Source organism: Neohortaea acidophila (genome assembly GCF_010093505.1).
Source record: "Neohortaea acidophila strain CBS 113389 unplaced genomic scaffold BDY17scaffold_3, whole genome shotgun sequence".
Taxonomy (NCBI): Eukaryota; Fungi; Ascomycota; class Dothideomycetes; order Mycosphaerellales; family Teratosphaeriaceae; genus Neohortaea; species Neohortaea acidophila.
In genome coordinates this window covers 290,386-313,452 of record NW_022985512.1, presented here as the reverse complement: position 1 = coordinate 313,452, position 23,067 = coordinate 290,386, and the positions used below count along the sequence as shown (strand labels likewise).

General features: G+C 57.3%; 9 protein-coding genes across 9 annotated transcripts; 6 read left to right on the top strand and 3 right to left on the bottom strand.

The window, feature by feature from the left end:
• The first annotated feature begins 43 nt into the window (after positions 1-43).
• Positions 44-887, top strand: BDY17DRAFT_292700 (ML domain-containing protein). The gene is made up of 2 exons (XM_033732872.1): positions 44-317; positions 377-887. The coding sequence occupies exons 1-2, from the start codon at positions 127-129 to the stop codon at positions 717-719; spliced, it is 534 nt and encodes a 177-aa protein (XP_033591551.1). The 5' UTR covers positions 44-126; the 3' UTR covers positions 720-887.
• On the bottom strand, positions 888-1,994 carry BDY17DRAFT_292698 (ATPase, V1 complex, subunit F). Its single transcript, XM_033732871.1, has 4 exons — positions 1,585-1,994; positions 1,488-1,523; positions 1,281-1,418; positions 888-1,210 (listed from the first exon to the last, which is right to left on the bottom strand). Exons 1-4 carry the CDS (start codon positions 1,642-1,644, stop codon positions 1,067-1,069), a joined length of 378 nt encoding a protein of 125 aa, XP_033591550.1. The 5' UTR covers positions 1,645-1,994; the 3' UTR covers positions 888-1,066.
• BDY17DRAFT_292695 (actin family) lies at positions 1,995-3,325 on the top strand. The gene is made up of 4 exons (XM_033732870.1): positions 1,995-2,211; positions 2,277-2,304; positions 2,360-2,828; positions 2,889-3,325. Exons 1-4 carry the CDS (start codon positions 2,202-2,204, stop codon positions 3,117-3,119), a joined length of 738 nt encoding a protein of 245 aa, XP_033591549.1. The 5' UTR covers positions 1,995-2,201; the 3' UTR covers positions 3,120-3,325.
• A 653-nt stretch (positions 3,326-3,978) lies between these two features.
• Positions 3,979-6,676, bottom strand: BDY17DRAFT_94567 (uncharacterized protein). Its single transcript, XM_033738860.1, has 5 exons — positions 6,255-6,676; positions 6,167-6,194; positions 5,402-6,108; positions 4,559-5,346; positions 3,979-4,497 (listed from the first exon to the last, which is right to left on the bottom strand). Exons 1-5 carry the CDS (start codon positions 6,576-6,578, stop codon positions 4,230-4,232), a joined length of 2,115 nt encoding a protein of 704 aa, XP_033591548.1. The 5' UTR covers positions 6,579-6,676; the 3' UTR covers positions 3,979-4,229.
• Positions 6,677-9,965: 3,289 nt separating this feature from the next.
• BDY17DRAFT_94471 (uncharacterized protein) lies at positions 9,966-10,787 on the top strand. Its single transcript, XM_033738859.1, has one exon. It carries the CDS (start codon positions 10,142-10,144, stop codon positions 10,598-10,600), a length of 459 nt encoding a protein of 152 aa, XP_033591547.1. The 5' UTR covers positions 9,966-10,141; the 3' UTR covers positions 10,601-10,787.
• A 559-nt stretch (positions 10,788-11,346) lies between these two features.
• On the top strand, positions 11,347-12,293 carry BDY17DRAFT_247170 (eukaryotic translation initiation factor 3 subunit G-domain-containing protein; the record flags this gene model as incomplete). Its single annotated transcript, XM_033730798.1, has 2 exons — positions 11,347-12,009; positions 12,066-12,293. The coding sequence occupies 2 exons, from the start codon at positions 11,347-11,349 to the stop codon at positions 12,291-12,293; spliced, it is 891 nt and encodes a 296-aa protein (XP_033591546.1).
• Positions 12,294-13,040: 747 nt separating this feature from the next.
• On the top strand, positions 13,041-16,700 carry BDY17DRAFT_262624 (Lon protease C-terminal proteolytic domain-containing protein; the record flags this gene model as incomplete). Its single annotated transcript, XM_033731864.1, has 3 exons — positions 13,041-13,892; positions 13,941-16,193; positions 16,262-16,700. 3 exons carry the CDS (start codon positions 13,041-13,043, stop codon positions 16,433-16,435), a joined length of 3,279 nt encoding a protein of 1,092 aa, XP_033591545.1. The 3' UTR covers positions 16,436-16,700.
• A 1,950-nt stretch (positions 16,701-18,650) lies between these two features.
• On the top strand, positions 18,651-21,888 carry BDY17DRAFT_308444 (uncharacterized protein; the record flags this gene model as incomplete). Its single annotated transcript, XM_033735213.1, has 2 exons — positions 18,651-20,650; positions 20,712-21,888. 2 exons carry the CDS (start codon positions 18,651-18,653, stop codon positions 21,886-21,888), a joined length of 3,177 nt encoding a protein of 1,058 aa, XP_033591544.1.
• A 147-nt stretch (positions 21,889-22,035) lies between these two features.
• Positions 22,036-22,961, bottom strand: BDY17DRAFT_292680 (ETC complex I subunit conserved region-domain-containing protein). Its single transcript, XM_033732869.1, has 2 exons — positions 22,248-22,961; positions 22,036-22,189 (listed from the first exon to the last, which is right to left on the bottom strand). The coding sequence occupies exons 1-2, from the start codon at positions 22,889-22,891 to the stop codon at positions 22,123-22,125; spliced, it is 711 nt and encodes a 236-aa protein (XP_033591543.1). The 5' UTR covers positions 22,892-22,961; the 3' UTR covers positions 22,036-22,122.
• Positions 22,962-23,067: the final 106 nt, after the last annotated feature.

Here is a 23,067-nt window from a genome sequence, read left to right as displayed (position 1 = left end):
TCTGGTGACGTTTTGCATGGAATCCGATGGCGTTGTCTACCGTATCTTCCCACTTCCCTCCTTCACCCTCACACCATACCCTCGCGCCTCCCATCCCTACCACCTCTCCCACACCAACCAGCAACCATGAAGCTCCTCCTCTACTTCCTGCCCTCCCTCGTCGCCGTGCAAGCCGGCTGGCTAGGCGCCTCCTCCGAGCTTGCCCTCTCCAACGACACCGACGTACCCGGCGAGAACCCGCTCAAACACTGTGCAGACCCCAAGGACGACATCCTCGATCTCGAGAGCGTAGACATTTCCCCCAATCCTCCTCTTCCGTAAGTTCACCCTCCACTCCACTCCACTCCAACGACCCATTACTCACAATACAACTCAGCGGCACCCCACTCAAAATCGTCGCAACGGGCAACCTGACGCAAAAGGTGGAAGAGGGCGCCACCATCGCACTGCAAGTCAAGTACGGGCTCATCACCATCATCAAGCAGACCGCCGATCTGTGCGAGACGGTCAAGAACGTCGACCTCAAGTGCCCGCTCGAGGTGGGCGAGTTGACGATTGAGAAGGAGGTGGACCTGCCCAAGGTCATCCCGCCGGGCAAGTACCATGTCATTGCCGATGTGCAGACCAAGGACGACGAGAAGGTGACCTGTTTGACGGCCGATGTTGAATTCAAGAGGGGTGGTGGTGGAGATGCGTTGAAGTTCAAGCAGGATATGTAGAAGCGAGAGTAATGGTGGGCGAGACTTGGAGTACGAAGTTCCCAGGCAATGGCGGCGGAGTTGTGTGCATTGCGGACGGCGCAAGGACGACGCATGTTCATTGGTGGCCGAGAGTAATATCTTTAATAGTGCGACATGAACGAGGATAATCCGCTGTAAATACGCGATGCTGTTCTGTATGGTCTACGCATTCCTATTTCTAAGCGTCCTCGTCTCTTTCATATCGTCCGCCGCAATCGTGTCTGTCTCAAACACCAGCGACCCCCGAGCGGGTTCGGATTGTGCAGTCATGCATGGGACGATTCCGCTTATATTGTTTCAATAACACAATCCCTACCCCTCATACCTCACTCGTCCCCAAATAGCTTCCTCACCCGCTTCAACACACTATCCTTCTCGGGATCATACGGATGATCCTTACTCGGAATCTCCAGCAAGCTGGGAAAAGCCTCGTTATACTGGTCGACCTTGCTTCGTATCCGATCCGCAATCTACCGCACGCACAACAAGTCAGCGCCGCCTTCGCGAAGCACATCCTGCTTGTAATGCAGGTGAACGTACATGCTGATTAATCAACACAATCGCAATATCCTTCCGCTCTTGCGTGAAGCTGTCAAATGCCCCTTCAATCGTGCTGTTCTCTGTCTTTGAATCGACGACGAGGAAGTTCTTCTGCGAGTCTGGGGGGTCGGTGACGTGCTGTGGGTATTCATCTCTTCATTAGTCGCAGGTCTTTCGAGGTGGTAAGCCGATGGTGGGAGAACATACGCCTACGCCTGCCAGTAAGATACCGGTGACGGAATCCTGAGACGAAGAACATGTTAGCTGCATGTCGCTGTTGGGTCCGGCGCGCGCATTCGCTCACCTCATCCCCAATCACGGCCAGGAACTGCCGGTCTTTGTACGCCGACTGAGGTAATGCCATGGTCGGTTGTCTCTGAGCACGCAGAGACACTGTTCACTCCCGGAGGATGCGTGCATATGCGGGCTGTACCTTCTGCAGTGACGTCGGCACAATCTCGGCGAGTCTCGCTTTCGTCGCTGATGCCTCAGGCTGACATCCTACCGCGCCTAAGTCCAACTGCCTTGACCTCTCTTCCACGGGAACAGTTGGAGACGCAATTTGACGATAAAGACGAGAGCCTGACACGCTCCAATTCGTGGTTCGAAATCCTCATCGTCCACAGATGCGGGTACAAGTAGTCCGCGATCCATCGGATACAGAGTCGATGGTCCGATGATGAGCTGGGAACATCAGCCCAAGTGGAGTGGAGACTCCACGGGCATTGCAAAGGTCATTCTCGCTGATCGCAGTAGATCCGATTCGTTATAGGACACTGCAACGCGGTGGGCACCCAATGCAAAGTGACGACAAGCGGATAAGTGTGGAATTTTCTGTTTACTTCGTTTCTTATATAAAGATGCTTGCCGGCTTTCAATCATTCTCCCAGCATTGCCAGCAATCGCCTTGAATACTTTACAATGGACTACGGTCAGTCGATTCCCATTCCACGTTGATGGGTGAAGTGCGTTTGCATTGAACAACGCGTTCTCCAGAAACCCCAGCAGTCATCCTCCACATCACGTACTGCAACCATAATCCTAATTTTCATCCTACACCTCTGACGCATTGTCAACAGGTCGGGCATCTCGGTAGCAGGTTTCGCCGGTGATGCAAAGCCCGCATATACATTCTCGAACGCGGAGAGAACAGACTGGGACGCCAGCGAACAACTATGGCGCGACACGATCCAGCAAAACCTGCACGCCGGCACCACCACCCAGCCAGTCATGCTTACAGCCGAGCCGGGACAAGATAAGGACGGGCGCGAGCAGACGATCAAAATCTTCTTCGAGAAACTCGACGTGCCTGCTTTCTATCTCGCGAATCCCGGGGTGCTCTCGGTGTACGCCACTAACCGCTTGACTGGGCTTGCGGTCATGGCTGAGGGCGAGTCTACGTCCATCATCCCCGTCGTGGAAGGCTATGCAGTCAAGGCGGCCGTTCGAAATGTCTCTGCAACGGACAATGTAAGTGAGGCCGTGCAGGACAGCATCAGCTCGTGCGACCTCAAGGTCAGACGCGAGCTCTACAAAAACATCGTGCTGGTTAGTGCTCAGAGCCATCCCCTCACGTTCTACCAACCCTTTTACCTTACATATCTCTAGGCGGGAGGTGCTGCCGACTTGTCGAGCATCGCCGACTCCCTCAAGACCGAGTTGCCCGAGCTGGCTCCTCCCAATCAAACCATCAAGGTGGCAACGCCGGAGGATCCTCAGGATTTGGCGTGGGTGGGTGGATCGAGGCTGGCTTCGCAGAGTGACTTTAGACAGCAATGGATTACTCGGGCGGAGTACGATGAGCGTGGGGCTGGTATCGTGCACCAAAAGTGCTCTTAACGGATCAAGATGAACCGGTATTTGTGCTTTGTCGGTGGGGAGCAGATGACAAGATGCTAGTCGTCGTTGCAGAAACTTGCAGACCAGGCAAACGCAGCAGAGCTAGTACTGTACTCAACGTCCATCCTTGCCATTTGATATACCAATCCCTTATCACCTGGCGTATTGAGGCATAGAGTTTCGATAGCCAACGTTCTCAAAGGCCGTAAGATAATGCTTATTCATGCAACTTTCTGCATCTCCATTTTCCCAAGATGGCAGCTAATCGGAGAATCTTTGCAGCTCGAGCTTGAGACTTCATCCGCGTGCAAAGATTTCCAGCGCGTCTCTACGCCTTGTGTGTTCCACACGTAATAGATTGAGGCACAGAGCGGGACAGAAATGGAAGCATTGGGATGTGACGAGTTCGAACGGTAGGCAACATGACTAGTATGACTATTGATACAGTAAGACGAAGATCATACATCGATCGAAAGCACAAAATAGTTCCCTCCCACCTGCGCGATACAGCACATTTTTCGTTCTTCGTAAACTCTTTCTTTCTCGTTAGCGAGGCCGACCATTTGGGTGGCGATTCCAAGTGCTCCCATTCTCCTCACTCTCATTAACTAAAGGGTGCTAGGGCACCAAAGGTGAAGGTGATGTACAACCAAGGTAAGGTGTTGGATGGACACATCGATTGATCCAAGTGACCAGGAGGAGAGGGCGACGGCGGCCGGCGGTGATGGACGGTAGATCAATCCTATCCGGTACAAGGCCCGAAGAGGAAGGTGGATGGAGGAGGGGTGTGGAGGAGATGATCGGGGTGGCGGAGGTGGCGGCGGCGGCGGCGTCCAAGGCGTGGAGTACCCGGCGTTGAGATCCGCACGAGGGCAAGAACAGACGGCGTGGCTGCGGTCGAGGAACGGGTCGTGGTGAAACCATGCACGACATGAATAGCTTGCGTTGCTGCTGCATGCACGGCAGTCTCCGATGAAGCCGCTGCGGTCCGCGCGCGGGAATGCTTATCCGATTGCCCGGGCCGGGGGCGGGTACCGGCGATCATTCGGGGCGTGGCGGAGTGAAGGATCCGCACCATCCCCAAAGAGGAAGGTGCTTGGAGTGGCTTTCTCAGGCCGAGACAAAGTCTAGATCAAAGACCTCGTCGTCGAACGGGAGAGTGGAGAGCACCCCGCCCACGTCGGCGAAGCTGGAGGTTGCGCTCCCAGGCTGGGGTCCGGCGGCTGCGGCGCTCGCACGGTACGCCAAGAAGTTTTGCACGTCGACCTCGCTGGGCGAAACGTGCTCGGCAGTGACCGTTGGGAGCCACGCGTCGTCCGTGTCGACCACGCCCCAGACGTCGAAGATGTGGCGGCGGAAGGTGGACGGGTAGACGTAGCTAATGAGTCGGCGGTTAGTGGTGTGGCTTGGGACGAGTCGTGAGTGAGGAGATGGCTTACCCTAGTCGCTCAATGGCGGCGAACTGCTGTCGGAGCCAGCCGAAGTATTGAGGCTGCTTGGGCATGATGAAACCCGCGGCACTCAGAGCGCTGCGCGTGCTGAGGATGGCCGAGGCAGGCTCGTGGACGCTCTGCTGCATCCGCTCGATCATGCCGGCAATCTTGAGGGTGGTGCGGGCGAGTTCCGTCGCCGGTCGTGCCTCCACGTACGACTTGACCTCGAGGTCGAGGGCCCAGAAGTCGACGAGCACGTAGTTCATCGTGGCCAAGTCGCCAGTGTAGTAGGGCTCGGGCTCGATAAAGTCGAGGATGCCATGCGGGTTGAAGTGAGGCATGTAGTTGGCCTTGTCCGTGATGATCGGGCAGTCAGGGAAGGCGAGTTCGAGCTCTCGGCCAAACTCTTCCAGGCGGTACACGAGACGCTCAGCCATGATTTGGAGATCGACACCAGTGGCAGCCCCTCGGCCGCGGACGGCGAGGTAGTGCGCGAGGTCCGACTTGATGAGTCGCATGGTGGTGTAGTAGTCTGCGAAGCGCACTTTGGGATCGCGTGGCTTCTTCTGCGTCTGGCGTTTGCAGAAGTTTTGGCACGCCAGGAAGTACTCGCGGCCAAGGCAGACCTCGGATGAGGAGATCATGGCGTTGAATAGGTCGAACTGCATGTACCAGGCGGCGATGGCACGACCAACCTCGTCCAACGCGAGGGTCTGGGGAGTGTAAAGGCGAGAGATGACACCAAGAGCGGCTTTGCGATGGCGGTCCATGTTGTTCCAGTCACCTAGGCACTCCTATAGTAATGTCAGCGGGGGCCCTGTAAGAGACGGGATCGTCGGCGACACTCACCTCCATCGTCGCGAGTTGCAAGATGGTCAACAGCGTCGTTACATCGGGGTTGCCATGGCGCAACGACTTTTGCAGCAGTGCTATCGACTTGCCTTGCGGCACCAAGAATGGGGGAACGCCAGGTTGGCTGTTGACGACCGATGCGTCGCCATGCTCGCGTGTGTAGTAGTAGGTAGCGAAGGCGACGACGGCGTACAGCAGCGCTTGGCTTTCGTCGTTGACGGCCCTCTCGAGCAAGACCTTTTTGATTATCCCACCATGCCCGTCTCGTAGGAGGTAGTGGTGATCGGTGAGGTTGTCTCGGTAGTAGGTGAGGAGCATCTTGATGTCGTCGGGCAACTGATTCCATCGCGCATTCTGCATGCTCGTGGGTGTGATGGGATGGTGCGAGTCGCGACGGATGGCAGTCGGGGTCTTCATCAACGGGGCACGAGGGTCGGCCATCACCCCCGGGCGGCTGGTCGCGATCTCGTCTTGTGTCGAGTATGCAGAGTCGTCGAAGCTTTGCATTGGGGTGATGAGCTGAGTGCAGCAGTCGTCAGTCTTCCCCTCATTGCTGTGGTCGTGGTCGTGCTCGGTTTCCTCGGGCTCGTCGTCGGCATTGTCCGATGCATCGTCAGCAGTCGATGCCTTGCGCTTGGAGCGAGCCGCGGCGGATGACGATGCGGCACCTGGGTAGGTGCAGTCGCGTTTGCCCTTGCGACACCCTGTGAGAGGATCAGCAACTGTACTCTTACTAACGACAGACGATAAGGTGCAACTCACTGTCACAGATAGGTCGAGCCTCGTCGCACTTGAAAGCGGATCAGTCAGTATGAGGTCGTCGCAATGTGGCAGTGACCATTGGACCTACCTTGATTCGTCGTTGACGGCAGGTATAGCAGCCACTCCTCGTTCGTCGATGCTTGGTAGGTTGACTGCCGGGAGGATAGCGTCTCCGGGAGCGTGGAGTTTTGTCGTGTAACGTGATCATGGGTGTCGGCTGCTCCATATCCATGTAACCCCCAAACCCGTTCATTGCGTACGGGCGCACCAGGTACGGCCGCATGGGATAGAGGTCCTGCTGTGGCATTGAGGGGATGGAATGGGGCTCCGGGTAGAAGGTCTTGGGAGGATACATGGCTCCGGAGGTTGGAGTGCTGAGCAAGTATGGGTGAAACGCCTCGCCACCGTTCATCTTGATGGTTTTGACGTGCCGGGCAGTTTTTGAGAGGCCTGTTGATGTTTACGCTCGGTCGAACAACAAGAGTGACTCGCGGGGTGAATCCTGCTGGCAACGGGCGAGTGCAATGGTAATAATAAATGCCTCGAGTCGTCGTAGGATCTTAGCCTGTCAGGTTCCTTGGGTGGACGAGGCTTTCGGCCCACTTGACCTAGTGAGCGTTGTCGATCCGGAAGGGCACGATCCGCGGGTGGGAGGGAAGGGAGCAAGCAAGCGGAGGCGGCGGTGGCGCAATGGCGGTCGTGAGAGTGTCGAAAAAGGCAGGTGGGTTGGGCTTTTTGGGTCGAGTGACGGTTTGGCTGTGGCAACGAGAGGAAAGAGGCAGTCGGGAGGATCGTTGACGGAGGGGACAGAGATAAGTAGACAAGATGGTTCCAGGGTCGGCGTCTGGATCGCGCGGTGCAGGATTCGGATATAAGTGCAAAACTGGCAGGGCCCTTGTGAAGGCCCCGGGGCCATGGTCCGCACACGTTGTAGTGCCTACGGTATGCGTTCTGGGTTTGCCTCGAATGCCCATTCCCCTTCCGGGCAAAGCCCTCTCTTCGCGAGACGACGTGCATATGAGCGCAGCAGTCTCCTGTTTCCACTCATTCTCCTAATCTCAAATCCGGCGTGCCTCGGAGGCCCGCCCACACATGCATGACACTGATGTGTGTTTGGACTAGGACATCCACGGCGCCCGGGTTGCAGCAGTGCGAGTACGTCTCTGCAGCCAAAAACGCCATGCCGGCCGCCCTCGCCGTACTAGCTTGCAGAGGGGTGGGACCCTCAGGATGCAGCCACCCAAACAATCTAGATTGCATCTGGGCTGGGAATGATGATGCTCCAGTGACAGCAAAGCGGTGCCAAGTGCCCGCCTCCGACCACCAGGCTTGCTGAAAGACATATCCAGAGAATGGACGCTCTCACACGGGAAATGATCGATCTTCTCTGAGCCCATGTCGAGCCATCGGGGGCCGCGATGGTGCCGTCATAAAATCCATTGGCTGGAGCGACAGTTCTGGATGCCACGGAAGGGCTGGGTGTGGCCGCCGAAAGCACAAGACGCTAATGCACAGAACGGCCTCCGCATTGTACCTAGCCTAAACACCTTCTCCTCCCCGTCCTCGTGGAGAAGACCCTGGGCTGCGGGGATGGGTTACTTTTCAACAAAAGCACTCTAGCACTGTGGGCTGGCGGAAAATGCCTCGTTCATTGCGTGCAATGCACGAGCAATGTGCTCAGCTCGTCGACGGTCGCAGCGCGGGAATACAGCCGCGGGCCAGCGGAGCTCGCGAATCTAATCGCACATCGGGCCAGGGTACAGCAAGCAATGTGCATCGATCGAGTTAATCTGTATCGGCCACCACACCAGCTGTGCACTGCGCTGCCACTCCCTGGCCCGGAAAGCCTGCGGAAAAGCAGCCCACTCGCAGCTGTGGGCATGGCTGCATCCTCAAAGGTTCTAGTTTACTCGATCTATGCAAGGATCCACGAGCTTGCGCAAGACCGCAATGCGCGCCCCGTGGCCGTTGTGGGGTTCCCGCTCATGCAGGTCATCTCATAGCTGCTGCTTGATAACCAGGTCCGTTCCTCGCAGAGATCCACCGTACCAGGAAAAGTCTTCTGGAAGATCATCCGCTAGGCCAGTCACGTGCATTCACTATTCGCTGCTCAGATAGGCAATGCAGGATTCGAGGAGCCAGACTTTGGTAAGATTTGCAGAATCCATGGTATCCGCAGTGTCTCAGAAAGTCTACGCGAAGGGACTCGCCACACCAATGCGGTTTGAGGATGCTCTCAATATGTCCTGTTCCTTCGGTAAAACATTCATCAAAAATCACCTGCCCTTTCTGTCGACTCAGAAGGCGTGGCACGGTGCAGGGGCGAGGCCTTCCATCGATACACACCACACTGCGCGGACTTCTCCGACGCCGCCGTCTCGATGCGCGTTGGGGAGGCTGGGCCCCTTCAACCTGCCTTCAAAATGGTTCGGAGTTCACGTTGGTGGAGTTGGATTGCACTGGTACTGCAGGTACACGACACGTTGACACCCACGGCTGCTGTTTGCCACTTGCTGTTTCCATGGCCCTGCACGCGTGTCACACATAGCAGCTCGAAGTCTCCGATGCACATGGGGGATGGGTGACCTTTTGATTCGCAGAGGACCGGGGAGTTACAGCCGCGAGACCTGCCAAGAATCCCCATCGACGAATACACGGAAGGCAATCCCGCTCAAGGCCGGGGGACGATCTTCACAACCCCAGTCGCCCAAAAGGTAAGCTTAACTGACGTCGATAAGATCGATCACCTAACGAATGTGCAGCGCGGGATTAATTACGATCGTTGACTGCATCTCGAGAGGCATTTTGCAATTCTCAGTGCAAGCGAAGAGTCGCAGACTCGTGGGGCCGGGGGGGCGGGGCTCCCCACCGTTGCTTTCGCCATGGCCAAGGCATAATGAACGCCAGTCGTCGGGGCTGTCGGGCCTGACAGCAGGCTGCGCAGAGATGCCCTCTTCCCCTGCATTGGTTGAGCTGTGCCCTGATCGTGTGGGAGTGTGGTGAATCGCTGGGCGCACTCGGCACTCGGCGTGGGGGATTGGCGATGCCCGTTTCGCCCCGGTCCTTCCCCAAAGAGGCTGAGAACCACTATTTCCACGTCGCTTAGAGACTCATGAACCAAACTAGGTTAACACTGTGTTGCAGCCAAGTCCAGCCGCGGATCACCAACCCGCGCGGGCCGGTCAAGGGTTGGCCTCCACAAGTGCTCAGGTCACAGAGTCGTGACTCGTGCTTCCTTCCGTTTTGTGAGTGGAATTGAGTCGTGGTGAACACGAATGCAAACTCGCTCATGTGCAAAAACCTGTACATTCCGAGTCACTTGCCGAGTCCTCTGCCGTAAGTATGAACGCATGTGAACGACAGACCAGTCCTCCCGCGAGTCGAATCCTGCAGCGTGTTAATGCAGGAGTAATGTACGTTGTAGCCACGCCTGTGCGCGTCAGTGGTCGTAGATCCCCGATCAGGGCGTGGCGGTAGTATCGGCGTCATCTGGCCCGCGAGTCGATCACCGTTTCCGGAACGCCCTACGCCCTGCGCCCAGAAGAGGAAGGCGGCCCGTCCATCATGGTCGTACCTCACATTCGGCGAATTCAGGGCGAGTCCAACCGTGGATGCGTACAGCATTTGACCCAATGACTTGCATCGGCCCTTCTCTTTCACCCACACTTTGACCCTGTCATGCGATCATATGAACTGACAGCTCAGCCAGCGCTGCGCAATGCAACTCCAGAGTAGTGGTGACGATGTGGGAGCCGTTTTGCTGAACGGTGCAGCGCAGCTCGTCGATTAGCGTGGGCAATACAGTATCCTGTGGAGAAGTACAACGGTAGCGCCGATATCAGACCGATGTCGCTGAAGAGACAATACCTTTGTGAGCTGTACTCTTCCCCGCATGCCCCCAATGGAGTAGTCGGAGGGTAGCCCCCGAGCATAAGGACTGCGGGAGGCTCATCAAGCCTGCTTCCACCCGGCGCAATGCACGCGCGCAACGGCACGTTAGTGCGTCGATGGCGTTGTTGCATAAAAGCAATGCAAACCTGGGTCGCGTTATGGTGGGACGCATCATGCACATCTTACGCGCCAAGCATGAGGGTCTGGGTTTTGCCAAGACATCGGGGGGAGATGGCCGGAATTTCGTGGGTTAAGCCTCAGCTGGTTGATCTGTCATCACAGGAGATCGCAGTAAGATCGGTGATGAGATGTTCCGCAGCTTACGCAGCCGAGAACAATCCCCAGCGTGAGAGTCGAAGTACTTCACAATGTGTTTTTCCTTTATGTCCAAGTGTGATGGTTGCTGACAGCCATGACTGCTGGAGGCATGCGGCCAGACCCAAGCGAACGACACCTGAAGTCTTAGCTTGTAACAGGTCAGGAAGGGGCGCGGACCAGAGTGCACACGTGCACAGCGATGGGAATTGGAAGTGCACAGATTGAAGACCAATCAATGGCGGTTGAAAGCCGCGGGAATACGCCGAGTCACGCAATCGATCGAAACTTTCCAGCGTGTCGGGCTAAGCTCGATGGCTATTCGTGAACCTGCGTTGCAGACTGGCCGGGCCACAGGAGGATGATACGAGACCTAATGACGGAGGGCACTGCTCTCCTCCGGGCTGCGTGCAGGCACTGAGACTGGGTGACCTAGCCCACTTCGAGCAAATGCACTGGCCAACGGAGGCCTATGAAGCTGGCCGGACTCGATGACGATGGCCTCGTGCTCCGCCATGAGAAGCCGGGATGACGGCCTGGTAGGAGGGGGAGCGTGGCCAAAGGCCCACTGACTGACTCGCATTGCCCAGGCATTCGTCAACATGCATGCCACATGCGTGGATAGGGTGTGCGTGTGGGGTAAGAGATGCGCCGTTAGTAGGCGCGAAAAAGCATGCCGAGTGAAACCCGCAGGGCGAGATACAGTTCCGCGTCCCCGGCGTGCAGATGTGGTGCATGTAGTGCATGTACTGTACAGATTAACTCGCGAGTCCGCAGAAGTCAATTTTTAGGTTTCCTCTTCCGACGGGCCCTGCGGGAAGCCCGGCGCCACCCCGCTCTCTTGGCACGCAAAACTTCAATCCACACCGCTGACCGCGTGGAGCGTCGAAATCGGCCGCCGGCAAGATCTAGAGCTCGTTGCAGACGCAAGCATCCAGCTCGACTCCACAATCTCGCAGAACAAGAACCGAATCATGGCAGCTGCGAGCGTACAGACTCCCCCCGCCCGCACCGACTGGGCCGAAGACAGTGAGCCTGATTTGGCCACTGTTCTGCCGCCACCCCAAGTCACGAAGAACAAGGATGGCACCGAGACGATCGTCACCTTCTTCATCAACGAAGATGGCAAGAAGGCAAAGCGGACACAGAGGATACGGAGGACCATCGTGAAGAAGAAGGAGAACCCGCGGGTCGCAGAGCGACGAGCATGGCCCAAGATGGGCCCGGAGGCAGGCAAGCCAGCTGGGCCTCGAAGTGATACAACCACGCTCGGCGAAAACATCATATTCCGCCCGGTCATGGGCTTCAAGAGTGGGCAGCAACAAGAGAAGGCGCCGGAGGAGGATAAAAAGGCGGACGCACTGAAGAAGATGCAGATCAAGTGTCGTATTTGCAGCGGCGACCATTTTACCACCAAATGTCCCTTCAAAGACACCATGGCGCCGGAAGGCGAGGCTGGCAGTGCAGCGGTCGACATGGATGGGGGAATGGGTGGAGGCGGAGAGGATGCTGGTGGGCTGGGTGTGGGATCTTCCAGTTATGTTCCGCCGCATCTACGTGGCAAGACTGGATCCGGGACTGGCGAGCGGATGGGAGGCAGAGAGCGTGATGATCTGGCCACTCTTCGCGTCACTAATGTACGTCCTTCATCTCTCAAGCATCTTTGCCATGCCATACTGACTTGCCTTTGCAGGTATCCGAATTCGCCGAAGAAGAGGACCTCCGACAAATGTTTGAGCGCTATGGTCGCGTGACCCGCGTCTTCCTCGCCAAAGACAGAGACACCGGGCGGGCGAAAGGATTTGCTTTTGTCTCGTATGCTGACCGCTCTGACGCGGCGAGAGCATGTGAGAAGATGGATGGCTATGGTTTCGGGCATCTGATTCTCCGGGTGGAATTTGCGAAGAAGAGTACCACTTAGACGCATGCCCGCGGGCTTGCACTTGCACATTAAGCGTTTACGATAAGCAGGATGGGCATAGAAAGGTTTCGGCCGCTTTCAATCTGCAGCGTTGTGTTGTTCTGTTGGCGCAGCCACCCTCATGAACACATTCTCAGGGCTCGTGGAATGAAACCATTCCTCGGGCATGGAATGCGCGTGGCTTCCTCACTGTATTACATGTCGTTGCTACGCCATGCCCCTCAATACACCACGCTCCGATCCCCCGTCTAAAGGTAACATTCGAATACGAAAGACGATAAAATGGTGGCTCCGGTCTGGACGAATTGGTTGATATTGAGTGCAAGGCCAGTCCGCAGAGTTGTCGTTGTCTTTCACACATCCACGGACGTAGACCATCGAGAATATCTGTACAAACTGCTAAGTGGGAGCTCGACCATTTCGACACGGTCAACGAACTGGCTACCGTGCAAGTGGTAAGATGGAAGTCAAGGACATGATGGCGGAGGCGGAGAAGATCAGATACAATAGGGTGGCCTGTGCTTCCTTGAAAGACCGAATCGGGCATACATTAATCATCACGAGCATTTCATCAGTGACGCTTGCGAACACTCGTAACTCCGTCGCCATCGCCTTGAGTCGCCGTGGTCTTGCTTTTTGCCTTTGTCGCAGACCTCTCCCCTCTTCTTCGCACCCATCAACATCATCGGCGTCTCATTTCGTCGCCTGTCTGCGGCTCCAGCACTGCACGCCACCCGTCACGAGAGCATGGTCTACGCGCAACATCTTCCATGGCGAACAGCGCTTCGACATGCCCGGCCACGAACCCACCTCGCTGAACAGCTAGGATGTAGGACTTGCCAGGCGCAGCTGTGCGCTCCGTCAAGATCCCATCTGCTCTCATTACCAGGCGCAACGCACTCACCCTATCTACAACCATCATCCCTCTCTCTCTCGCGGAATTTTTCATCTTCTCCAGCAAGGAGGAAAGAGAAGCCGTCTTCACCGGAGGAAGATGACGTCCAGCCGCAGGAAGAGCGGAAAGAGGAGGTGACGGATAAGCCACGGCCAGTAGACGACGTTATCGATGCAAAAAGCAAGCCCTCCGAGCCAACCCCAATCCCTGGCGCAGTCGATGGCAAAGCCTCGAGTGCAGCCAGTGGAGGTGGTGAATCAGGCTCCGGCAATAATGATGGCGGGAGTCGGAAACGGAAAGGTCAAGAGCGTAGCTTGACGAAGAATGCGCCCCCGGAGGTCTACCCACAAGTTCTCGCAATACCCATCGCTCAGCGACCCCTCTTCCCCGGCTTCTACAAGGCGATCACGATCCGGGACCAGACGGTCATTGCCGCGGTGCAAGAGCTGTTGAAGCGAGGGCAGAGCTATGTTGGCGCATTTCTGTTGAAGGACCATGATAGCAGCCAGGATGTCATCAACGATCCGAGTGAGGTGTACGATGTTGGCACTTTCTGCCAGATCACGGGAGCCTTCCCGGCCGGCCAAGGCGAGGAGAAAGCCCTGCAAGCTGTGCTGTATCCGCATCGAAGGATACGATTGAGCGAATTGATTCCACCACATACCACACCACCAGGCGCTCCTCAGCCCTCACAAGCGGCGCAAGTTACAATCGAGCCCGCGCCAGCAGAAGACCAGGCGAAGCAACCCGAGGCAGAAGAAAAGAAGGGCGACATCGTGGCTTCCTTTGAAGAGCCTGGCACGGCTGCGGAACAGTCCAAGCCCGGGTCCGAGTACGAAGCCAAATACGATCCAACCGCCTTCCTACGCACCTGGCCTGTCTCGCTTGTGAAGGTTGAGAACCTCGCCGATGAGCCATTCGATAAGAAAGCCCCGACCATCCGAGCGTTGATTTCAGAGATTGTGAACACGTGCAAGGAGATCGGGAACGTCAACACTCTGTTCAGAGATCACGTGAGCGCATTCGCCATGTCTCAATCGGCAGCAAACATTGCCGATGAGCCCGCAAAACTGGCAGATTTCGCCGCGGCGATATCTGGCGGCGAGATGGAGGAGGCGCAAGGAGTGTTGGCGAGCCTGAACATCGAACAACGATTAAGCAAGGCGCTGGAGGTGATCAAGAAGGAGCATATGAACGCCCAGCTGTCCTCCAAGATTAGCAAAGACGTGGAGAGCAAAATTCAGAAGCGACAGCGCGAGTACTGGCTCATGGAGCAAATGAAGGGCATCCGCCGCGAACTTGGACTTGAGAGCGACGGCAAGGACAAGCTGGTGGAGAAGTTCAGGGAGAAGGCTTCGAAGCTCGCCATGCCGGAAGCGGTGAAGAAAGTGTTTGACGAAGAAATCAACAAGCTCGCTCATCTGGAACCCGCTGCCAGCGAGTTCAACGTCACGAGAAACTACCTGGACTGGCTAACGCAGATTCCTTGGGGCCAACGGAGTGCGGAGAACTTCGGGATTCGCCACGCACAGGAGGTCCTCGATGAAGATCACTACGGGTTGAAGGACGTCAAAGACCGGATTCTGGAGTTTATCGCCGTTGGCAAACTACGCGGCACCGTCGAAGGCAAGATCTTGTGCATGGTTGGGCCGCCCGGTGTCGGGAAAACCAGTATTGGAAAGTCGATTGCGCGTGCGCTCAACCGACAGTACTACCGCTTCAGCGTCGGCGGCTTGACCGATGTTGCAGAGATCAAGGGCCATCGCAGAACCTACGTTGGCGCTCTTCCCGGCCGGATCATCCAAGCACTCAAGAAGTGTCAGACGGAGAACCCGTTGGTGCTGATTGACGAAGTCGACAAGATCGGACGTGGTCATCAAGGTGATCCATCTAGTGCGCTGTTGGAATTGCTGGACCCCGAGCAGAACTCTTCCTTCCTCGACCACTACATGGACGTTCCTGTGGATCTCAGCAAGGTGCTATTCGTCTGCACGGCGAATATGACCGACACCATCCCCCGCCCGCTGCTCGATCGTATGGAACTGCTCGAACTCAGCGGATACGTGAGCGACGAGAAGATGGCGATCGCGGAGCGATATCTCTCGCCTCAAGCCAAGGAAGCGAATGGGTTGAAAGATGTCGACATCAAGATTGAACAAGACGCCATTATGGAACTCATCAACAAGTACTGCCGCGAGTCTGGCGTGCGAAACCTGAAGAAGCAAATCGACAAGGTCTATCGCAAGTCCGCGCTCAAGATCATACAAGATGTCGGCGAAGATGTTCTGTCTGAGGACAAGGCGATGACGGAGGAAGGCAAGAAGGCGCAAGAGGAATCCGCCAAAGACGAATCGGATGTCACGGAAACGCCGACAGAAGAGAAGATGGAAAAGGAGACCACGGAGCAGCCGCGCGTCGCTCTCAAGGTCCCGGATGACGTCCACGTCAGCATCGGCAAGGACAACCTCAAAGACTACGTCGGCCCTCCCGTCTTCACAAGCGACAGACTATACGACAAGACTCCGCCGGGCGTCGCCATGGGTCTCGCCTGGACGCAGATGGGCGGCGCCGCGCTGTACGTAGAGAGCATTCTCGAGAGCGCCCTCACCCACTCGTCCCGACCAGGCCTGGAGCGGACCGGTAATTTGAAGCCGGTAATGAAAGAGAGCACTCTCATCGCCTACTCCTTCGCCAAAGGCCTACTCGCCCAGCAATACCCAGGCAACAAGTTCTTCGAGAAGGCGCGGATACATCTGCATTGTCCCGAGGGGGCGGTGCAAAAGGACGGGCCGAGCGCCGGCATCACGATGGCCACGAGTCTGCTGTCGCTGGCGTTGAACCGGAGTCTGGACCCCACGATTGCCATGACGGGCGAGCTGACGGTGACTGGGCGAGTGTTGCGGATTGGAGGTCTGCGGGAGAAGACGGTCGCAGCGCGTAGAGCCGGAGCGAGAATGGTTGTGTTCCCGCGAGACAATACTTCCGATTGGCTGGAGTTGCCTGAGGTGAGTTGTGGACAGCCCATCCCCTTTTGTCGATGAATGTTGAAGCTGACTCGGACGTGTGTGTGCAGAATATCAAGGAGGGCATCGAGGGCAAGCCGGTCGATTGGTATTCGGACGTGTTTGATCTGGTCTTCCCGGACGTGCAAGCGGCCGAAGTGAACAGGCTGTGGAAGAAGGAGCTCGCGAAGCCGGCGAAGGAGGAGAGGGAGAGTGAGGATGGCGATGGAGACCTGCTGAACTGATCCATACCCTGCGAAAGGCGCCCTTACGACCGTGAAGGATGAGCATACCAAACCAGGCCACTCGTATCGCTGCGCCCGCTGGCGTCTAGACGTCATTTGCGGATTGGCGTGCGTCACCTCGATGGATCTCTTGATGGACGCAGGGCTCGTTGGAGGGTGTTCGCGCACTTACAAACGCCGATGTGGCCGTGTGGAGAGGAAGACGCATGGCCAAAGTTGGACACGATATAATATAGACTCCGCTCATGTACAGCTACACACACGTCCTCTTCACACGGCTTCGTTTGTGCAATCACGATGCAATCTAGGTGTCCGGTTGCGGTCTGTTCAAGACGTGGTCGAATCTAGGTTGATCTGGACATCATCAGGCTTCATGGTGGATGGTCCGCCTGAGCGACGATCATTCGTTCTCTTCATCATCTTCATCAGCTGACGTTACGAAGTTAGTTGTCGTGGCGCACGAAGTGGATCTGACTGGACTCAGCTAGACCGATCCTCTATGTGGGAGTCATGAGAGAATTTGCCGTTGCGCTAGAACAGCCAAGCAAGAGCGCAACAAGTGGCTGACGGTGGCTTCAATCATCATCGAGTGGTGCGGGTGTGCATTGGCATCGCTCCACCTCCTGGCGTGAGACACGTGGGAGAAGCAAAAGGCTTGGATGCGGGGATTTCCAAACGCGTGGTTCGTGGATGGATCATTTCCCCGCGCTGTTGTTCATTGAGAGAAAAAGAGGGAGAGCTTCAACGGACATCAATTTCCCAATAAGGACCCATGTCCGCCATCGTGACTGGGGGACGAAAGCTGTACAACCACCAGGCGACATCGAGCACTCATGCCTAGCACCGCAATATCTACACCCCAGAGTCATGCGTGCCTTGTTCGGCGAGACCGAAGCCACTGCCTTCCTTCAGCACGGTAGTTGTTGCGCTAGGAGAGAGGGCGTGATGCTTCTCCGTGGTTCTTCTTGGCCAGCGGCTCTGCGATGATTATTGGTGTCTTATCTCTCTCGATCCTGAACCCTACATTGGGCCGGGGCTAGAGACTCCTCCGGGTAGGATTCGCCGTGCTCTCCCCATCACGCCGGCTGGATATGGAGACATGACGCCAGAAACGCAAGCCACAATCGCCCTCGCCCCTGTCGCGCTGCCGGTCGAGCAATTTCCATCGGCTCGATTGGGAAGGCTGGACGATTTACAGCACACGACTAGGGCGAGTGGGTAGCTGGAGAGCCCCCCGCGCTAGGGAATGCTCAATGGGTCGCCGAGCCGGGGTGAGAGGCGTTTGATTTGCTCACGAGTGCAGGCCCAACGGCGGCCCACTACGTCACGCAGCTGTCAAAGAGCACCTCTCCACCCGGCCTCGTCGTCTCGGAGTGCCCGATTCACTTGCTCTCCTGCCTGGTGGCGCTCCAAATCCAGTGGCCCCCTCGCGTGCACCTGTCGTGGATGCGACTGCCAGCCACAAACATGGCCTGAGAGGGCACTGGCGCGGCTCGGCATGCTGTATCCCTCCGGCATGTTGTCTGGGGATGACGATCATCGCCTGATCGCCAACCCCCAAGCACCGCGCTTTGCCCCGGCCCATGCAGGCACTTCTAAGCTGTCAACGCTTGGCTCTCCCTCCGCCATCACCAACTGGGCATCGCTCGCCCGCGAATATTGATGGCCCTGGCTTAATTAAGCAACCCACTGACTGGCTTCCACCTGCTCTGCTCGGGCGAATCTCGTTCGTTCGCACCGAGGAGGGGCTCAACACGGTAACCGCTTCTTCCCTTCCGCATCGCTCACACATCATTCCACCTCCCCCCTCATCGCGTTTGTCTGATTGATCTCGGCATCTCTTGTCCCAAGTCGGTCCCTTTCTCTCCTCATTCAGCAGTCCAGACCCGCTGAGTCGTAGGCACTTGCCGTCCACCCCTCCTCGCTCCATTCGCTCGATCGCTCATGCTGGCGTGACACTGAACCTTCACCTCTCGACTTGTGCCCAGTCTTTACGATCTGCTTGGCCTGCCCTCATCACCTGTTCGCTGTCCGCCGCCGCCGCCGCCTCTCTCACCTCTTCTTCTACGTACATGCGTGCATCGCAAGCGCGGGCAGAGCGTTCGATCTGGTCGCTTTCCCGCGTGCCCTATCAATGAACATGGGTTGGAGCAATCGACACTGTCCACAACTGAATTGAACATCCGCCTGCACCCATACGCTTTGCTCCATTCGAATGGACCCCGATGGCGCGGAAGACGGATCCCAGTCTCGGCAAGGTGGTCCCAATGACCCGGAGCAAGCACCACCCGACCACGACTCGCCGCCCACCGACGCGTCTTCCAAGGCCAGATTGTCGCGCAAGCGCACCAAGACGGGTTGCTTGACTTGTCGAAAACGCCGCATCAAATGCGGTGAAGAGCAGCCGGTGTGCAAAAATTGCATCAAGAGCAAACGATCGTGCGAAGGCTATAATAGCCAGCGCGTCCTCCTCCACCAGCCCACTTACGACTACTCCGCCTTTCCCAACGGCGGAGCGCAAATTGCTTTCCAATCGCTGCCCTACCCTGGCCAATTCGTGCCGCACGATGCTGGCTATGGGGGAGCTTTTGCTGCCGCTCCTGGGCAACACCCTTATCCTGTAGGCGAGCACGGACAGCCCATCCTGCACTACGCCGCGCCAAATGCATTTCCACCTCATCCACCTCCTGCGTTACAGCCGCATTCAACTGGCGAACCTGTCCATGGCGTTCCGATCATTCACCTCGGCGAAGGGCGGGACGTAAACGCCATGTTGCTCACGTCTGCTCCACCACTCGTCCCGTACATTGGCTATCCGATCCCGTCGTCTTCTGCGCCTACGCTTGAGCATGCATCGACTCTCCATCATCCCATGTATCTCCCTCGATCTGCCGCGCATCCTCCCTCTCTGCCGCCATACATGATACCACCCAGGCCCGTCAACACTGACCTACACTCTCCTGCTGCGACGGCGCCGTTCCACTCATCCCCCTATGGACCATCTCCCACCTTCGATCCGCAGAATCGCGCATGGCCATCTCAGTATCCGCCGCGATCCGATTCCATCCATCCGGATGAGCCACTTCCGCTACCCGCGTCTGCCTTTCACGCGGGACCTGCGACAGCGCCACGCACTCTTCCCTCTCAAAACGTCCCCTCCCCTGAGCTTTACCAAGAGACGCGAGAGCCATTCTCGGCAGATACTACAAACACCCTCCTCGGCCAGGCAGCCGTGGAGACTCAAGACGACAACTATTACGATATCGCATCAGACGAAGAGATGGACATTGACTCCTCGGCCGTCACAGGCCTTGCGCACGAGCAACTACAAAAGCTACACCGGATCCTCCAAGTCAACAATATCCGCGTTCATGATTTAGAGACGCGACAACATGATGGATTTCTTTACGAAGGCATTCTCGATCACTATCGAGTGGAGGACGCGGCGAATCCGCTACGGAATCCGGCCACAGCACGCGTTTTCGCCCATTTCATTGCCGTCACGGGACCGTGTCTATCGGTGTTCGAAAGGCGGCCGCGCAATACGTCGGTGCTTTTCGCCGATGGGAAAGTCCCCTTTGCTCAACAAGGGCTGTGGACGTACACCATGCCGGTGGCGGCATTACACCACCAAGGCCTGCTGCACTCCATGCTCGCGCTGGCGAGTCTTCACATTGCGCGCCTGCAGAACGCGTCCGACACGCCTTCGCGACAACACTATGCATGGGCATGCAAGCGCATCAACCACCTGCTCGGGCGAAATTCCAAGAAACGTCACCAGACCACGACCATCGCCGCATCAATGCTGCTCGGCTTCTACGAAATCCTCACGGCCGATCATCGAGCGTGGAATATGCATCTAAAGGGCTCGAAGCAGCTCTTCCTCGAGACAGACTTCGTATCGCTTGCGCGCAAGTTCCGCCGCATGAAGCGGGAAAAGGAGGGCCATCGGGTACAGGCTGAGGGACAACATGATACAATGTCTTCACCAACAGGTTCGACTCAGGACGAGATCCTGTCTCAGATCACAGATGTCGACGATGCTATGGTTAGCAGCCTGTTCGGGAGCGAGGTTAGCTATGATGGACCGGTGCCGAAGGAGGAGGGCGTGCCGCAGCCCCTGGATCTGAGCAATTTCGAGATTTTGAAGGATCTGTATTGGTGGTATTTGAAGCAGGATGCTTATCAGAGTATCATCAGCGGCAATCCTCTTCTGTGAGTATCCGATTTTTGACTGTGTGAAACGCGTTTCTTTAGCTGATGGACTGCTGCGCAGACTCGATTACAGCCAATGGGCCGATTGTCCGCCACGCGCGCCTCTCGGCCGGTTTGACGCTGTATATGGATCCTTTGACCATCTCATCCTCTTGCTTGGGAGGATTGCAGACTTTTCCGCACGCGATCGGAAACGCAAACTGCGGCAAATGGAGGCGAATGGAGGGCAGTGGAGGCCTGCGCCTGGCATGTCTCTGCCCGGCACTCCGCGCCACTCGAATCCGAATACTCCTACATGGGTAACGCCAAACGGACAACCGGCGCCGGCGAGCTCCTATTTCCCTCCTCCACAACCATCTGCAACAATAGCTCAAGAGACTCCCCAGTTCTTCGGCATGGCGCCCCCACCGCGTCAAGGCGTGCAAATGCCAGCAGCGTACAACGCGCCACCAGCCTACCCCCAACAACCACCCGCCACCTCCTCCCCATCCTTCGACGAGCCCGACCTCAAAACAGCAACAGAGCAAGCAATGGAAGAATACGGCCGCCTGCGCGCCGCCCTCCTCCAATTCTCCCGCAGCCTAGGCCCGGCCTTCGACCCCCTGACCTCCGAATTCCAACCCCCGCTCGACACCCCCTTCGGCACCGCCCTCTTCTACCGCTCCTACGACATCTCCTGCCTCTGGGCCATCTTCCACATGGCCGAGATCATCGCCATCCGCTCCCACCCGCACATGCACCCCGCCGCGCACGCAGCCGCCGCCATCGCCTCGCACCAAACCGCTTACCAAGCGACGGAGATAGGCCGCATCACTGCTGCGCTCGTCCCCGGGCCGCCGGACACGGCGCTGAATCCCATGCTCGCCGCCGCGCTGTGCGAGACGTGTGTCCCCTCGTTCTTTGCGGCCGTGCAGTACAAGAATGCGCAGCAGCGGCACGCCACGGTGTCGCGGATCAAGTACATTGCGCAGCGGACGGGCTGGGGTAGTGCGGAGGTGATTGCGAACGGGTGCGAGACGGCGTGGGTCAAGGCGTACGAGGCCGGGCGCGGCCCGCCGTATACCCGGATTGCGAGGTCGGATGTCAGCGAGGATCCGCGGTTGAATGGGGCGTGGGAGAAGGCGAGGCCGGTGAAGGCGGAGGATGATCGGGGGCTTGTGAGGACGCAGGCGGAGGCGAGGTTGCAGTGGGCTATTGGGGTTCTGGGAATGGAGGAGGATGTCTCTTCGGCGTTCTGAGGGTTGAGCACGGTGCATGGCGCAGGCGTGGTGGGGGAGTGTTCTGGGACGATGGATTTGGATGCGTTGATACCCCTGATACTTACCGTAGCTGCATCGTGATTGAACGTATATACGCATGACGAGTAGAAGCGGCCACGAATTGAGCATACGATTGATTGTGAGATTTATGTTGATTCTTTGGCTCGTACACTGTACAATTACCGTCATAGGTGGACGTTTGACGGGGCCTGTCTACATGTTCTTCCTCTCGTTGTACTGCCATTGATCGGTCGGCACTTTCTCTTCCAGGTCATCCCATCTACACATCACCCGTTAGCATGACGCCAGGTTTGCAATAGAGGACGACAAGAACTTACACCTTAGCTTCCCTCAATGTCTCCACAAGTCCCTTCTCGCCTTCGGCAACAGCGATAATCTCCTCAATCAGCCCCGCACCAATCTTGGTCTCAATCTCGCCGACTTGGTCCAGGGTTAACGGCGGCTCGGCTTCAATGGTCAGCTTGCTCAGCTCCTCCCCAATCACATCTCTCGCCAACGCATCTCCCCGCCCGGCCACCTCGTCGGGAAAGCGTGGGCCTTCAAGCTGCGGCCGCGCCTTGTACGGAGCATTCACCCGCGCCTCATCACTCTTGTAGTGCGACTCCGGCGGCGGCTCGCGGTAAACAATATTAAACCCGTCGCCATTCAGTTCCTTCACCCGCCGGAAGGCCTCAGGGTGGTCGTCGACCAGCTTGTTCACGCGGTCATGCCAGGCGCTCAGGCCCTCGGGTTTGACGCTCTCGACGATGCTCAGACGGTGCTTGGTCAGGGCTTCGGTGGACTTGCGGTACACGCTGTGCTCGGGGAATTGTTTGAGGGCGTCGAGGGTCGAGCTGTAGAGGTAGAGGAGAGTACTGCGTGGGGTGCCGTGGGTGAGGAGGCCTGTGAGGCCGGTGGGCGCGCCGGCTTCGAGGTAGGTGGTTCTGGAGAGGGAGGCGAAGAGGCGGATGGCAGGCCTCATTGTGGCGGCAGGGACGGGGCAAGAGAGGGGGAGAGGGCGAAGAGAGGGAGTGGAGAGAGGATGAAAGTGGTGATGAGGTCGAGCGGGATTGGCATTGGAGAGATGGAGCTGGCGTGCTGAAAGATACGCGTGGTCGTGCTGACAAAGCGCCAGGGTCGCCCCCCAACTTCCTGAAG